This window comes from Plodia interpunctella, chromosome 9 (assembly GCF_027563975.2).
Source record: "Plodia interpunctella isolate USDA-ARS_2022_Savannah chromosome 9, ilPloInte3.2, whole genome shotgun sequence".
Taxonomy (NCBI): Eukaryota; Metazoa; Arthropoda; class Insecta; order Lepidoptera; family Pyralidae; genus Plodia; species Plodia interpunctella.
In genome coordinates this window covers 5,822,723-5,839,118 of record NC_071302.1, presented here as the reverse complement: position 1 = coordinate 5,839,118, position 16,396 = coordinate 5,822,723, and the positions used below count along the sequence as shown (strand labels likewise).

General features: G+C 35.3%; 2 protein-coding genes across 2 annotated transcripts; both read left to right on the top strand.

Moving 5' to 3' along the window:
• The first annotated feature begins 595 nt into the window (after positions 1–595).
• Positions 596–13,512, top strand: Gdh (Glutamate dehydrogenase). Its single transcript, XM_053749283.1, has 9 exons — positions 596–1,269; positions 4,139–4,339; positions 7,262–7,401; positions 7,856–7,949; positions 8,291–8,448; positions 9,859–10,020; positions 11,317–11,521; positions 12,615–12,769; positions 13,166–13,512. Exons 1-9 carry the CDS (start codon positions 837–839, stop codon positions 13,280–13,282), a joined length of 1,665 nt encoding a protein of 554 aa, XP_053605258.1. The 5' UTR covers positions 596–836; the 3' UTR covers positions 13,283–13,512.
• Positions 13,513–14,661: 1,149 nt separating this feature from the next.
• On the top strand, positions 14,662–16,372 carry p24-1 (p24-related-1). The gene is made up of 4 exons (XM_053749766.2): positions 14,662–14,925; positions 15,124–15,241; positions 15,528–15,655; positions 16,094–16,372. The coding sequence occupies exons 1-4, from the start codon at positions 14,710–14,712 to the stop codon at positions 16,322–16,324; spliced, it is 693 nt and encodes a 230-aa protein (XP_053605741.1). The 5' UTR covers positions 14,662–14,709; the 3' UTR covers positions 16,325–16,372.
• The last annotated feature ends 24 nt before the right edge of the window (positions 16,373–16,396 follow it).

Genomic DNA, 16,396 nt, shown 5'->3' with positions numbered 1-16,396 from the left:
ATTAACGATGCGCGCTATTAAACGAAAAAGTTAGATTATTTTATTTATTGGTATCGTACTGCTATTGGTATCTGTACTGGGTTAACGTATGTAGTTTTATGTCTAAACTACATACGTTAAAACCCAGTACAGAATAACAATGCGGTATAGGACATTCTGAATGTAATAATATTACCTATTTCATTTTCTTACTTTTATTATAATTAAGTACTTATGTCTTTTAGAACCTCAGCGAACTGTTAGGTAGGTAATATTGCATGCCTGTAAGGGTAAACTGTTGAAACTATAGTATTGCATGTGCCACCTATAACTTGTACTACACAGTTACTGCAATAACGATATTTGAGTTTGAGTTTGAGGTATATCTAACAGTCGTTTTTATTCTATGAAAAAAAAAAAAAACATTACTAGCACCGGCCAGGAACCTACTTACGTGTATAATATCAGTAGTTAGTCTTTTAACCTTATGAATATCTAACTAATCTAATAACGAGTCAATTCCAATAAATTAAAATCGTACATAATCCTTTTTATAGAATCCTACCCCAGCTAACTTCGCGATCTATCTACTTAACCTGACTATCTCTCTCAGTGTGAACTACTACGATGAGACAGAAAATCCGCAGCTGGGGGGCTGCGGTGACGGCCCGACGCGGTCGCGCGACGGCCCTATAATATTATATCCACTGCTCACTTCATTCAGTGAGCCTGTGACCGTCGGGGCGGGTCGTCACTGCAACGTATCAATATTTTCATCACAAAATACAGTGTATTTATTATTTACTGTAGGGCGACCCGATACCTTACCCGACGAAGTACTTAAATAATCCAGCAAAATGTTACATCTCAAGAATATCGCCAAAACAGTGGTCCCGCCCCTAAAGAACTCCATCCAAAATGAAGCCGTCAATAACATGGTCAGAATCGCACCCGCCGCTGTGAACGTCTGTTGCCGTACATACGCCAGTCATGAAATTCCAGACAGGCTTAAAGAAATTCCTACAAGTGCTAATCCCAGATTCTTCGACATGGTGGAATATTTTTTCCATAGAGCCTGTCAGGTAGTCGAAGATAAATTAGTAGAAGATATGAAATCCAGAGTTTCAAATGAAGAGAAGAAAAAGAAGGTTGCCGGTATTCTGAAGCTGATGCAGCCGTGTGATCATATTCTGGAAATCCAATTCCCTCTGAGGCGCGATTCTGGCGACTATGAAATGATTCTTGGTTACAGAGCGCAACATTCTTCGCACAGGACACCAACAAAAGGAGGTAAGTCTCATTTTTAGGGAAATTAAGATATTTCGATCTTTTTATTTTAAAGTACTTACATCACCATACATCGATTAGTAGAACAGGTATAGTTACATATTGATAATAGTAAGAATTATTTATAGCCCGTGGACACGTGATTTGCCAATCGTAACACAGTCGTCGACAGTGACAATATAACCTACTCCAGTTGGTATTCCTTTCGCTCTTTCTATTTTATTGCTAGGTATCGCGAATAATAAATTGATTAGCGCAATATCTATTACAATTGAATAAACAGCAAATTTTGCAAAAGCAAATGTACCTATAGGTAGTAGATTCATATAAATTCACGCATCATTTCATTACACACACATTTTGAAAAATTACATAATAATACTATTATAAAATCAGTCAAACCTCTATTCTCATTGCCAAATGATATTAGTAGCGGAAGTAGCCATGGTTCTAAATCACTTTAATTGTTACTAAAATATTTACAGGTATCAAGTATTTTGATGGAAACACAAGCTAACCTAACCTAAAATTCTGCACCTCTGTTGAGTTGTGACGTGAAATAATGCAAATGAATTATATTTACAGGCTTGATTGGCTTCAGATTAATTCATATAGAATAATCAACGGTTATATATATTGAAATCTGCGATCTGTATAATTATGTATTGCGGCAATACAATACAAAATTACATATAGCAACCAAATGATGCTATAATTTGATCACTAAATAAAACAATAATTCCATAATATTATTTATTTATTCTGTATGTACCTACCTACTTACTACAATGTAGGTAAGTAAGTACTACCTAATTTTTTTATCTATCCGAGACTGGCCAAAAAGGAGGAAAGGAGGAGGAAAAAAGTTCATGGGAATATTATAGTAAAATTAGATACTTTTTTATGAAATGCCGAAATAAAATAAAAGGAAATTGCTGAGTTAATTCTTGCTTGAGAAGTGAGAATTAACCCACCAGTTTTCTTTTATTTTATTTTACAGAACTTAAGTACTTATGCTGCACTTATAAGTATAAGTACTTACTTAGTTTGGCTATGTAGTTCTAACTTATATGTTTTTTTATTATCTATTGATATTGATTGACATTATGATATATATTGAAGTTGTGATATTTTATGAAGATATTATGAACTCCGAAGGAAAGTTACGTTAGCAATGGCGGGAAATTGAAAACTGCCATTCCAATATCAAAATTAGCATGTCGTAATTTTACGTACCTACATAAGGAACTATAAGCTCCTAGGTGTAATCAAATATGTCAAAAAATACCAATAATTTCTGATACACAGCCACATTTAGACCAATCGCAGTAGAAATAGATTTACTCATCTCATTCATTTAAGTTCAAAACACAAAGGTAAGTAAGTAGTCCTTATATATATAATTCGTCTACGTTTTACGCTTTGGTACCTAAGAGTTTATGTTTCATGGGTAGCCCTTACCTACGCCATGAAACATAAAACACGTAGTGAACGCGTAGCACGTAATTGCGACCATGTGTTCTCTCTCTTTTTTAAAAGATATGTGAAAACAAGAAACAATATGTGCTGTGCACATTATTAACCTGCTACCTACTTATGTTTGTATGTTTCGTAGTTCTGTGTGAACACCACAAGTAATCGTCATAGTTACTGGGACAAAAATCGCATCTATCTAATAGTTCTAGTTAGCAACCAAAATCATTATGACATCACTGATAATAATAAGAGTTCATTCATATCAGTTTGGCAAAAACTTGGGTGATGATTACTTTAAAGATTAAAATATTTTTCTGTACCTACGTCGCGTTAGCACACGGAGGCGTGGCTGTGACGTTTCATTGTTATAACGCGTTAGAAAAACAGTGTGTCTTACCATTTTGCAGCTTGGCAGCAAGTACATAGCGATATGTAAAGAACCTGTCATCATCAATCAGATTAAATGAGATAAATAAATAAATATGACATCAATAACAAATTCTATAGTCACGTTCACATTCAAAGACGTGTAGATCAGTTAAAAAATAATTTACTTCTAGATAGGATACTTATTTTGTACATATATAGGTATATCACTACTCTGAGATTAGAGAAAACTTTGAGCAAATGGTAACTTCCATTACAACTTTAAATATTCTAAGTAACAGGGGTAATAGGTATTTCTGTGTAGCTGGGTAACTTAACTGCCTACCTTATTTAATTAATTTTTCTTTATCTTATACTTCACAGAAATTGATTTCAATATATTTCTGTGATCTACTAGCTTTCGCATTTCTTTAAAACAAAATAAAACATGTTGGGTAAAGGCAATTTGACCCTAGCATACCAAGTAGAGTTCCCCCTTGGGCAACGTAGCCAATGAGAAAAGTCTAATACTCAGAGTTGTCTTGTCCTAAATTGAGACATCAATTAACTACTTACGCAGTGAGAGTTCGGTAATGAGAGCACCTATACCTAAAGTGGTATCAAATCACGACCTGTCTATTGTTGATATATAAAACACTAATCATTATAGTTATGAGTAAGTAACTATATAGGTACAGTTCAGTTATAAAGTCAGACAAACAAACGAAATTTTTAATTAGCGGACAGCAAAATTTTACGAGTTCATCGTCATCAATGAAACTTTACATCCAGTACAATATTATTTCCTCAATTAACTATGACAACGCTTATATTCCTTCAATTAACTATGCTAATATAGAAATGTGTTGCATAACGTTTCATTCATTACAGCCCAGGGAACTGAAATTATGAGATTAGGTACACAATTTATATCTACTTAAGTTAAAAGTTATAAATAGACATTGCGAACACCTTGGCGCTATTGTCGTTATTTTCTTCAGTTTTTATTCTAAACGTGATTGTTTCGCAGGTATTCGATTCTCAACGGATGTGACGAGGGACGAGGTAAAGGCGCTGTCTGCCCTGATGACATTCAAGTGCGCGTGCGTCGATGTGCCTTTCGGCGGCGCGAAGGCTGGCATCAAAATCAACCCCAAGGAGTACTCTGAGCATGAACTGGAGAAGATCACGCGACGATTCACTCTCGAACTCGCCAAGAAAGGCTTTATTGGTAAGCTAACACTATAACTGAGAGCGGAAGTGGACCTACTTAAAGTAGCCATGTTACGCTCCAGATCTCCTTGGTACCTAGCTAAGTAGATGGAACCAAGTTGTCGTGGTTGTACCTATAAGTAGGTATTTTTAGACAGTATCTAGGTGACGTGACAACAGTGTAAATTTTACTTATCTAGCCCAGATAAAGCCAAAATGGTATGATTCTCGACTTTTTGGCAATAAGATAAAGTTAATAACATGTATGGGTTGTCAGGTAGGTAGGTACCTATATCAGATATGACTTTATTAACCGTGACAAATAGTACGTTTACGTAATCAAGTGGAAAAGAGGACACATGGATGACAATATAGACATGTAAGATGCAAAATGTCTACCTATATACAATTTTCCACTAGTACAAGATAAGCTATGCTTTTGCAGTGTCTGTCTGAACCACTTCCCGATATAATTAGGGCTCAGGCATAATGTATAAATGTTTATGTAAGTATAATGCATATCAATATTTTTCACTTACCTATATCCTAATCCACTTACCTATACCTATAAGTCTGCTAATCGCGTTAGAATTAGAAGCTCGTGGACTTGACAATGACTCGTATCTTGCTATGCATTGAGCCATATTGTTTTCGAACCACCGTAGAGTGTAGGCCACTGGGCGACCCAATCACATTCCTGCTGCACCTCTACAACAAAATAATTATTTTTGGAAATTAGTCCATTACCTAAGTAAGGAAATCTCTAGGCTTCGGTCAGTGACTCCTACTATTACGTAACACTGACCTATCACAAAGTGAATTGCACAGGCGTGCATCATAATTGCCTAGCGACATGTGATATAGGTACAGGACTATCCTTTCTTGTAAGTGGGTTTTGCCTTTAGTAATTTGAGTCTAAGAAAATATTTAAGTAACGTATTGAAATCCAGTTTGTATCAAGGTCCAAAATTATATAAAATTTTAAATTTTAATGTCTGTGACCTTTATGATATTGACAATAACATAATATGTCAAGTTACACCATGTTATGTCACAGCTGAGCAAAAAAAACGATTTAGTTAAGAAGTATATTTTATTTATGTTTTAGTTACTGACTCTACACTAATTCTACGAAAATATTTAGTGAACAATATGCATTCCATCATTGTATGTGTATGTGGCTCTCAGCTCAGAATCAAGTCAAAAAAGCTCTCAACATTTTGGGCTTTAAGTACATTTTTCGAACTCAGACAAAGATATTTGGCTGATGTTTCTTTAAAGTAGAATTTTGTAAAGAGAAAATAGAATTGTAAAAAAAAACTGAAAGCAATATTTTTAGTTTGGGAATCGTCCAAGATGTTAATGCCAAACATTTTACTCCGGTATCTTCATTGTACAGACACACCTCTTTTTATCTCTACAATGTTCTTTTTCGACTCACCTGCTTTTATAAATGACGTCTAAGCAAAAGTGAATTGAATCATATATGCATAACTTGTTAAGTATTGAAGTGATACTTAACAAGTTATGCAAATATAAATCAATTCTCAAAAATCTAAAGACAACTTAGATGTTACGCCATAGAACATTTACGTTCTACAAACAAATGGCTAATCCGATTCCTACGATATATACTATCGACTAAGTGCGTTATTCTGATTTATCTACACAATTAAATCACCAAAAATGTTATAGCTACTCTGTGGCCTAGCAGAACGATCGTTGAAGAAATCTCTACACAATTTTCAGAGAACCTATGTCCTCAAAACTCATTAGTTGATCCTATATTTTCTCAAATACACCTACTTACGTAAAAATAAATTTTTGACTATTTATTTGTTGGATTGTCTTTGAATCGATCGTATATCGCAAATGGTAATATGTTTACTTGAATGAAATTAATTTAACATCTTGATATCGAAAGTAATCCGCTTTGCCATACACCGTGACGCTCCACATTATCTGCAATCGAATGTGCTTATTATTCCTGATACCACTGATTATATAAGACTATAGTTACTATCGAATCGACATCAAAACGTTTGCATGACGACCGATACCAACAACTATCAATTTTGAACGACTTACTTAGATTGCTGGAAAATATTGACTATTGTGTGAGAATAGAGTACATTTAGCTATTAGGTAATTAAAAAAAGTACATTTTCTCACAAGTCTTCATGAAATCAATACTAGTTCTTATATTAATTAATGAACAATTTTAATTATCATAATGGTCAATATTAGTCGTTATTGATTTTACGACTTGGATATTGCATAATGAGTGATAGGTATCTAATCACAAAATAAGAGACGTGCATAATAAATTCTCCCATTGTTTGTCCACGATCGAAAAACCTTTAAACTCTCTACGAACCTTTCGAGAAGAATCATGAGGAAAGGACGCCACCATGCCGAGCCACTGGTACTTATATTGATATCTCATTGTTTTCCTAAAGGTATTGTCTTGCATGTCTATGACAAAACCGAAGAATCGAAGCCCCAAACAAACACGTCATTGGGTTTGAGTTGAGAATAAACATCATGATGACATCATGATGTTTATTCTCAACTCAAACCAAGATGTTACAAGATGTTATTATTGCAGTCGGCAACACAGTGCATTCCATGAACGGCGCTGCATAATTCATGAGCGCTATTTTATCTATGTTTGCTATTTTATCTATGTTTACTTGTTTATTGCAAGACTTATAAATGTGCATATAAGTAGTTCTTTTCAGAAAATATTATTTTTTATCCTTTGCCTTCTACATACAAACGATGGTCTAACATAATAGCAATTGCAAATAAATATTTTTTGAGCGAAAGGCCGAGCATGTCAACCAATGCACCACTGAGTTCCTTATTCCTTCCATTTCCGAACGCCCCTAGAATCCTTGAGAAGCTTAGAGTAACTCTTCTCACTGTAGTCACCTTCCAGGGCCAGGCGTGGACGTGCCCGCCCCGGACATGGGCACCGGCGAGCGCGAGATGTCGTGGATCGCGGACACTTACGCCAAGACCGTGGGGTACCAGGATATCAACGCTCATGCTTGCGTCACCGGCAAGCCCATCAACCAGGTAAACGATCACGAAATAGCCAGCTTTGCTAGCCACACAGAAAAAAGGATTTGCCTTTCCTGAGGTGCCAAAACGTGATTTACCAACCGATATTTTACTAAGTAATAAATTCGCCCTTTTACCATTATGGTATCTGTAAAATTTGAATATAAATAAATATGTCCAAAATCGCCGTATTGCAGAGCAGATATGGTTAATTGAATATTGATTGACTTTATTTGCTCTCTATCGCTCGATATAGATTTTAGTACAAACTTACATCATACATAACCACAGCTTTCTAAATTATGTGATCAACATCGGCGTTCTTATCTATTCTGTGTCTACTCTTACTATCTTCACTAAATACAAACACAACTTTGTTTACAAAAGATAGCATTACAAAATTAAAGTCAATCAGAATCGTCTAGGAAAACTTCGGTACTAATAAGTATCTATTATTGTGGTGACGCAGGGTGGCATCCACGGCAGAGTGTCGGCCACCGGCAGAGGCGTGTTCCACGGCTTGGAAAACTTCATCAACGAGGCCAACTACATGAGCATGATCGGTAAGAGCCAAGCTATCTCTTCAAAATATTTCTATCACATAATTTATAGAAGCAATCGTACAAAAAATGTGTGTTACAGTTACATCTTATTTCGAATTCTAATCCCCGCCACCAGCGAACTAAAGTTGAAATTTAAAATTCTATATTAAACTTTTTAGGTGACGACGTGATGACATGAATCATAAATCAACAAAAATAAATGTGTGAAATAGGTATTTACTTAAACTACCTAAAAACGAAGTAAAAGGAACTAACTAAAAGTCAACAAGTGGATTAATTTGGGACCTCTTTGTGACGAAAACTGTGTTTTCGTTATCATTATCCATTGAATACATTAATAGGCACAACCCCCGGCTGGGGCGGCAAGACCTTCATCGTGCAAGGTTTCGGTAACGTGGGCCTCCACACGTGCCGCTACCTCGTGCGCGCGGGCGCCACCTGCATCGGCGTCATCGAGCACGACGGCGCCATCCACAACCCCGCGGGCATCGACCCCAAGGTAAACACTTATGTGTAGAAAGATTTTAATAGTGTCAAAAAATCTGCTCTTAGACAAATGTGTATTGGGTCAATGAGTACTAAGTACGTATTTATCGTACAAGGAGAATTCACATAGATTTTCCAATCGTCTGGATAAAGTCGGACATTATAGATAATTAGGCTTTTGAAATGCTTGTCTGGTCAAATAAAATGGTGTGTTTGTTGACCTTGCACTGGCAACCCTACTTGCGTGTGATCACGAATTCACGATACTAGATCGTGAATTCACTATCTAGCAAGCAAAACCTCTCAGCAATACACAAGAACTTTATTAATCACTAATTAACAATATCTAACGACCCCATGCAAAGTAATCAAACATGGTCACGTCATATTAGATTATTTTGACATTGTTGACATAATATTATCTGTTTGCTGAAACTACGCGTGTATCCCAGTATCATTCAAGGCCGCAAGTGTGTTTCACTAACACATTCTCCTATTATTACTTTTGAACATAAATATTAATTGCATCATTTTTAACTCACTCCTATAAAGAGAGAAGGAAGGAGGATGGCAACCCATAGATATAATAACACGGTCCATTATCAATTCTGCGCTCGCTCCAAAAAACTATGATTGATCACTGATCAGTCATAGATCAATCATGGTACTGACCATGTACAAAAATGCTTCCGCATATAGCAATAGGAATTATTTCTATAATTAATGTGGCGCGTCTACATAAGTACCTATCTAAATCCTAAGTCAATAATTAGCACCTATTAAAGCAATCAAACGATTTTGCTGATTGTGGGTGTAGGTAGACTACCTACGTGGGTTGGGAGACATAGACATAAACTGATTACTGACACGTCAATTTCTTCAAATGTAACTTGAGACTCCTGAGTTAATAAATTATTCAAAAGCTTTCACATCTCCAATATTTTGTAACCAATGTTTCAATTGAATACCTTACGATATATTCGTATAATTAAAACCCACTAATCTATCAAGGTGCCTACTTAGTTACCGCGATTGGTACCTTCCAGTATAAGTTGACCAAAGAATGAAATAATTCGCAATTCCCAACGAGCCGCAGCCAAAAGAACGTTGACCGGTTTGCTAATGGCGTCACGTGGTTCATTTATTATACAATTGATAATGATTCACGTTTAGTTGGCCTTGGAGCAACATTGGTATCAAGTTTAAATTATATAGGCTTCTAATTTTATCAGAGATCAGTTTTTAGACTACCAACAACGAAACAAAGAAATATAAATATGTTGCCCGTTAGATTGTTTTAACAAATGGGATGACGTTAGTTCTCCATAAAAATATTTTAAAAGGATCATTCCAAAACATACAACATTGTTGGTGAAAACATAATTTACTTGAGGTATATGGGATGATTCCTACCTTTTTTCAGGCTTTGGAAGACTACAGAATCGACAACGGCACCATCGTGGGCTTCCCAGGGGCGAAGGCCTACGAAGGGGAGAACATGTTGTACGAGAAGTGCGACATCTTGGTACCCGCCGCCGTCGAACAGGTCATCCATAAAGAAAACGCACATAAAATTCAGGCTAAGGTATGTACCAAGGTAATATATTTCAAGAAACCTAAAATCAAATAGAGGGGCGTTTGACCTCGCACCTTACTAATAGCGAAATAGAATTGCTTATAATCAAGAGACTGCGAATGATCATAATGCCTAGGACCGTCCTAGGCATTATGATCATTCGCAGTCTCTTTCTTTTCGTCTCGTTGTATTAACGAAGTTAGCTTTAGGGTGAGTTATACCGTCAAATTTGACGTTGATTTTAACCGGCGCACCGCTGACGTTTAGACAAAATTGCGTACTTACTTTGCATTTTTCTGCGCACGTTAAAGTTAACGTCAAAGTTGATGGTGCAAACAACCCATAAAGCTATTGAGACAAAATTTAAAAATTCATTTTTTAAAATATACTACGACAGTACAAATCCAAATTCATGAAAATGACTGCATCTTATTCATTGTTTGTTCTTATGCCAGATAACAACAGACATATAATACTTGGGGGAATTAAAAAAATCATCTCAATTTTTAAATTATTATGATTGTAACGCCCAGTTCAAATGCGGACATTAACACAGATGTTTAGTCTGAGTTTTATGCTGTGTTATCTCACTGCGATAAGATATAATAGCACGAAAGGGAAATTAACAAATTGCCAGAGATGTTTTGGAAAATAAAATTACGATAACGTCATTACGTATTATTTTATAACACTTATCAAGTGACAAAATTTTATATATGACGCTGAATACCCTGTGTAAATGAATAATAGCATGTGATTACGTAGAAAATGGATACAACGTAACAAACTCATGCATTCTATATTTTAAATTTCAAACAATAAAGTAATCGGAAGTCCTTACGTACTTAAATTTTTGCACTTCCGGTCAAAGAATAAAGGTAATTTTGTCAAATTTTTTCCCGCCAGTTGGTTCCTGCCCTGCCCCGCCACATCATTTAATTTCAATTGCGTTTTTTTCGTGACTTAAAAGAACGTTTTATGTCGCTTGTTTTGCCCCATTTTACGTATATGTAGTTGGTAGGAGTTACGTATACATAGAGTATGTACATAAATTACGTATGGAGTAACGTATATATAGTAGGAGGAGTACATGGTTTGATCTGATTAATTATTCCTAACCATGGTATAGTTTTGACGACTACTAATTCCATGTTCCTACCATCATCTACGGTATAGATATGCAGAATTTCTGTTGCGTTGTTCGTAATGTAAAATATACAAATGCGTTTTATTTTTGTATGGGCTTTTCTTCATTTGTCATATAAAATTATTGTACCTATATTTAATTTAATTCTATTAATTTAGATCATAGCAGAAGCCGCCAACGGCCCCACAACACCGGCGGCCGACAAGATCCTGATCGACCGCAACATCCTGGTCATTCCGGATCTGTATATCAACGCAGGAGGTGTCACTGTCTCCTTCTTCGAGTGGCTCAAGAACCTCAACCACGTCTCGTACGGACGTCTCACCTTCAAATATGAAAGGGAATCTAACTACCACTTGTTAGGTAAGATTTAATTATAAGTAGTTTAGTCCAGCTTTATCTCGTAACTTAGTAGCGTGAAAAAATTCCACTTTCATTTACATAGCTCAACCCACCGCTGCATGGAAACTTGACATGGGTCTGATTGTACTATGTTATAGTACCTACCTGAGATGAAGGCTAATAATAAGTACTCAATATTTGATGCATTTACAAAGTTTATACCCTCTTAAGGTGATGTTTTTTGAACGATCACACCACGACATGGCAGATTACTTTAATGTTTTATAGAGTATAGAAAGATACGGACAAGCTATAAATATCTGTGAGAATATTCCTGTATTCATTAAAAAGTTAAAGCATACTTTAAGCTAAAATATGTTTTGTCACTTTCTGTCAGCGTCAAATATTATAAAGTGCTATAGTGACATAACATATTTTAGCTTTATGTATGTTTTAATTTTACTAACTGGGAATTTTTTTATCTCCTATAAATAATTACAATGGTCACCCAGCAGCAACCGTGAGTCAAAGGTTATCAAAGAAATAATATTTAATTTTACATAATTCCAACTTTATTACTGTATGGTTTGTATAACAATTACTTTAGTAAATAGTGACATTAATGTCGTCATTTCACAAATAGGTATAATGCTTTATCATTAGGTAATCAAATATAGATAATAACCGTTACATTCAAATACCTATCTGTTTGAAGTTAGAAAATGGTTGGAATATTCGATTTTATTATTTTCTATGACCGAATAGGTTGGTTCGCAGAGAGTTTCGACCGCTGCGGTCGCGCTGTGTGATTAAGTGTATATTATTATTACCCAATATTGTGATTTTTATTTTCATAAACAAGGGGTTATTATCCATATATATAAAGCTTGCAGGGAAGATACTGACTTCGAAAGAAGATCGAAAAGTTATTGGTGGGTTTTTTAGCATAGGTATCTATCTATCGACATTTGGAAGCAAACTATTCGTCGCGGAAATTTTTTATTCAGTCTGAAAAGGAATTTCTCAAAATCCATGAGAAATGACGTCACTTCGTAATACAAAAAGAAACTTTTTTTCGTATTGAATAAAATGTTCAAAAATAATTTAATTTCAGAATCCGTACAAGAGTCCCTGGAGAGGCGCTTCGGTCGCGTGGGCGGGCGCATCCCCGTGACGCCGTCGGAGTCCTTCCAGAAGAGGATCTCCGGAGCCTCCGAGAAGGACATCGTGCACTCCGGACTGGACTATACTATGGAGAGGTCCGCCAGGGTAAGTTTGTCTTATGCCAGTTGTCTACGTCACACAAGGAATATGTTCTACGCATAGCAAATGTCAAAAGAATGACATTGAAAACTAGACCTTTTTGCGCTGTTATAAGGATTAAAATTTCACAATGTTCAGTGACAAATATCCTATATCCTACTAACTATATCCATTTAAATCAAATTCCCGTATTAGAAAATGGTGGCGGAAATAACCGACCCGACCGGAAACTGCTAACAGTTATGAACTTGACTAAAACAAACGAAATCCATATTTCTTTGTATCAATAATGAGAAAGTACATAGTTCTCGCTCTGTATAACCTCTCACGGCTAAACTGTTGGGCCGATTTTGATGGAATGTATTTTTTTAAATTTGTATAATTCATTATAATTGTTTACAGGCCATCATGAAGACTGCCATGAAGTTCAACCTGGGCTTAGATCTGAGAACAGCTGCGTACGCGAACTCCATTGAGAAGATCTTCACGACATACGCGGACGCCGGCCTTGCATTCTAAACTCATAACATTAAAGTAAAGTATTGTCTGCATTTTATAGGCTTCATTTTAGACCCTAATGCACTTAAGTATAACTTTTAAGACATTATATTCACAGTATTTTTATTTGTTGAAATAAATCATGGCTTTTTTACTTTATTACAAGCGAAACGTTTTGTTGAAAGTAAGTGAAAATTTAATTTTCTAATTGTATTGTCTTGAATTTTAAATAAAATATTGTTTTACTGTTACCGAATATTATTTATTTCAAATTCGTACCTATCTCAAAAACAAAGAAACGTCCTCTCTTTCTCATCTGAGCATATTCCCGGTTGCTTCTTCTCCTCAGCCTTCCAACAACGCAAACAAAATTGATTGTCCATATTTAAAAAATTAGAACAAGAAAACTAGGAAGGTATATTTCAAAATAACTTTAGAAATAAAATTAGTTTGTTCTTTCATTTTAGGAACAAAGCTTAACAGCTAATCATCATCATATCGAGTGTGTTATTGCTAACACTGGTGTCAGATTTATTCAAGTAGCCTAAAGGCATATCTGACATGACTTGCGACTACTTACTGCCATCTAGAGGCAGGTAGTCGCATACACACTAGTGAACTAAACTGTCCACCAGTGTGCATGTTACCTCACGACGTTTTCCTTCACCGGAAGCAAGGGGTGGTCTATGAAAACTACTATAAATATGATATGAGATTGATAATATAAAGTCACACGAGTTCGGGTTCACACGAGTAGGATATAAACCTGAGACCTTTCGATCCACAGGCGGGCTGTCTTAACCATTACGCCACCACCGATTCGAACAGCTAATAATATTACAATACAATGCTTGATGAGTAAACTCATGTTTTTGCAAATAAATAATCTTTGTCTTTGTCATCTTGTCTCATTAGGGTACAGCAGATCATATTATTTGAGATCACAAATCGGCATTCTTATTTTTGTAGCATTATAACATCCGTCTCCGTCTATTCCCTAAAAATTGGCGATCATTGCCCTCTGGCTACCTATTAATAAATGCAAGTCACAGTGTAATGTTTTTATATCTGTGATGCAAGTCAACTTTGAGTGCTAGTCCAATAACATATTCAATTGCATACAGGCCAATGAATACAGTCTATCCAAAAAATGAAGAAAACTTATTTAAACGAACTACGTTTTTTGCCATTGCAATACCAATTAGAATGATCACGATTGGTTGATACAAACAAAGGTGGATGAACACCCAGTGTTGCCAGCGAACAGGAGACGGCGTTCATTCCCTCATTTTCTTGCCACTGTTCCTTAAAAAAAAACTCATTTTCGGTCGGTATGTATTACAATGAACGCAACATTTTTTTTATTGGGTACTGAACGTATCTCTTACTGCAGTGACTTTTTGAAATAGGAACGCAGCCAATTACGTGTCGTGGAAAAATGTCAATCAATGCATTTTGTGAATAAGTTTTATAGTGATTTTCCAAAACCGGCAATTAGTTCATCTAAAATGATTACAACGCCTATTTTAGTTACGATATTCTTAACATTAATTAGTGGAATATTCTCCAAAAGTGTTGAGTTGACATTTGAACTACCTGATAGCGCCGTAGAATGTTTTTATCAAGATATAGAAAAGAATACTTCAGCATCGTTAGAATATCAAGTAAACATTTTTTTGCCCCAATATTATCGTATGTTTGATAAACAAAATCACCTTTGGTATTAATTTATTCTCAGCTAACCTTCAATAATGATAATAACAGTCACAACAAAGTACAAGCACAAGTTACACACCTACCATACCATACATAAGTTTTCTCGATTATTAATCAAACATTACCAAATAAATTATCTGTTTCAGGTTATAACAGGAGGGCAATATGACGTGGATGTTAAAATAGAAGGGCCTAATAAACAAATCCTTTATCAACAACAGAAAATGCAATATGATTCATTCCAATTTACTGCACAGCAAACAGGTATTCACATTTTTTATACCATTGACACCATGTTTCATTTATTCTGCTACTTTTACTCTATAAATCTACAAACATTGGTGGAAGATTTATTTTTAAGGAAGGAAAAGCCGGTGTTTCCCATTAAGTTACTTAATGTGTAACAATGAATGTCAATGCTTGTCAATGTTCAAAGTGTAAAAGTGAGAAGTTATTAACTTTGGTCGCATAAGCTCTTATTGTTATTTCTACCATTTTAACTATTAGGAAATTGTGTAGAGTATATTACTTACTTACCTTTAATTTCTAGGTGTTTACAAGGCCTGCTTTAGCAATGAATTTAGTACTTTCTCCCATAAACTGGTGTATATGGAAATGAATGTTGGGCCTGAGAAAGCTTTACCAGGGGTAGGAGAACATGCAACTGTACTCACACAGGTAATTATACAGAACTACATTTATTCAAATGAACATTATTGGCATATTATGTGTGCAGTAAAAAATTTGTCTTCCCCTTGAAATTTTATCAGTGAATGTAAACTTGATAGTTTTTAATGCCAACAGTTAGCAGATAACCTCCCCTTTTGAACAAATTTTAAGGATCTTGCAGTTGGGTTTAGAACATGAAAACTTGGTCTGAAAAAGTATCTTTAATCAAAAAATAACTTGTCTAAGTAGGTTGGTTAGATTTGTTAGTTTTAGTAATCTAAACAAAGCAAAGCAGGTAAGAATTACCAACTTTAGGAAACTAGGTAATAATTTTTTGGATAATGTTTCCATGTTCAAAAGCAACAGTAATCTGATATGTTAATGTCATTTCATCTGCCCAATTTATTTTTGTTTCTGGTTTTTTATTTCTTTATTCCTTTGTTTCAGCTTGAGACTTCAGCAAATGATATTCATACAGCACTTAACCAAATTATTGATCACCAAACCCACCATAGACTAAGAGAAGCTCAAAGCAGAAAAAGGGCAGAAGACCTGAACGAAAGAGTATTCTGGTGGTCAACTGGCGAGACCCTGGCTATTGTCTGTGTTGCATTCGCCCAAGTCATGATCCTAAAGAACTTCTTTAGTGATCGACCCACCCTGTACAATCGAATGTAGTTAATTATTAGAACCATAATATTTAATAATATTAAAATATTTTGTGCATTACATTTTTTTATTTTACAGTAA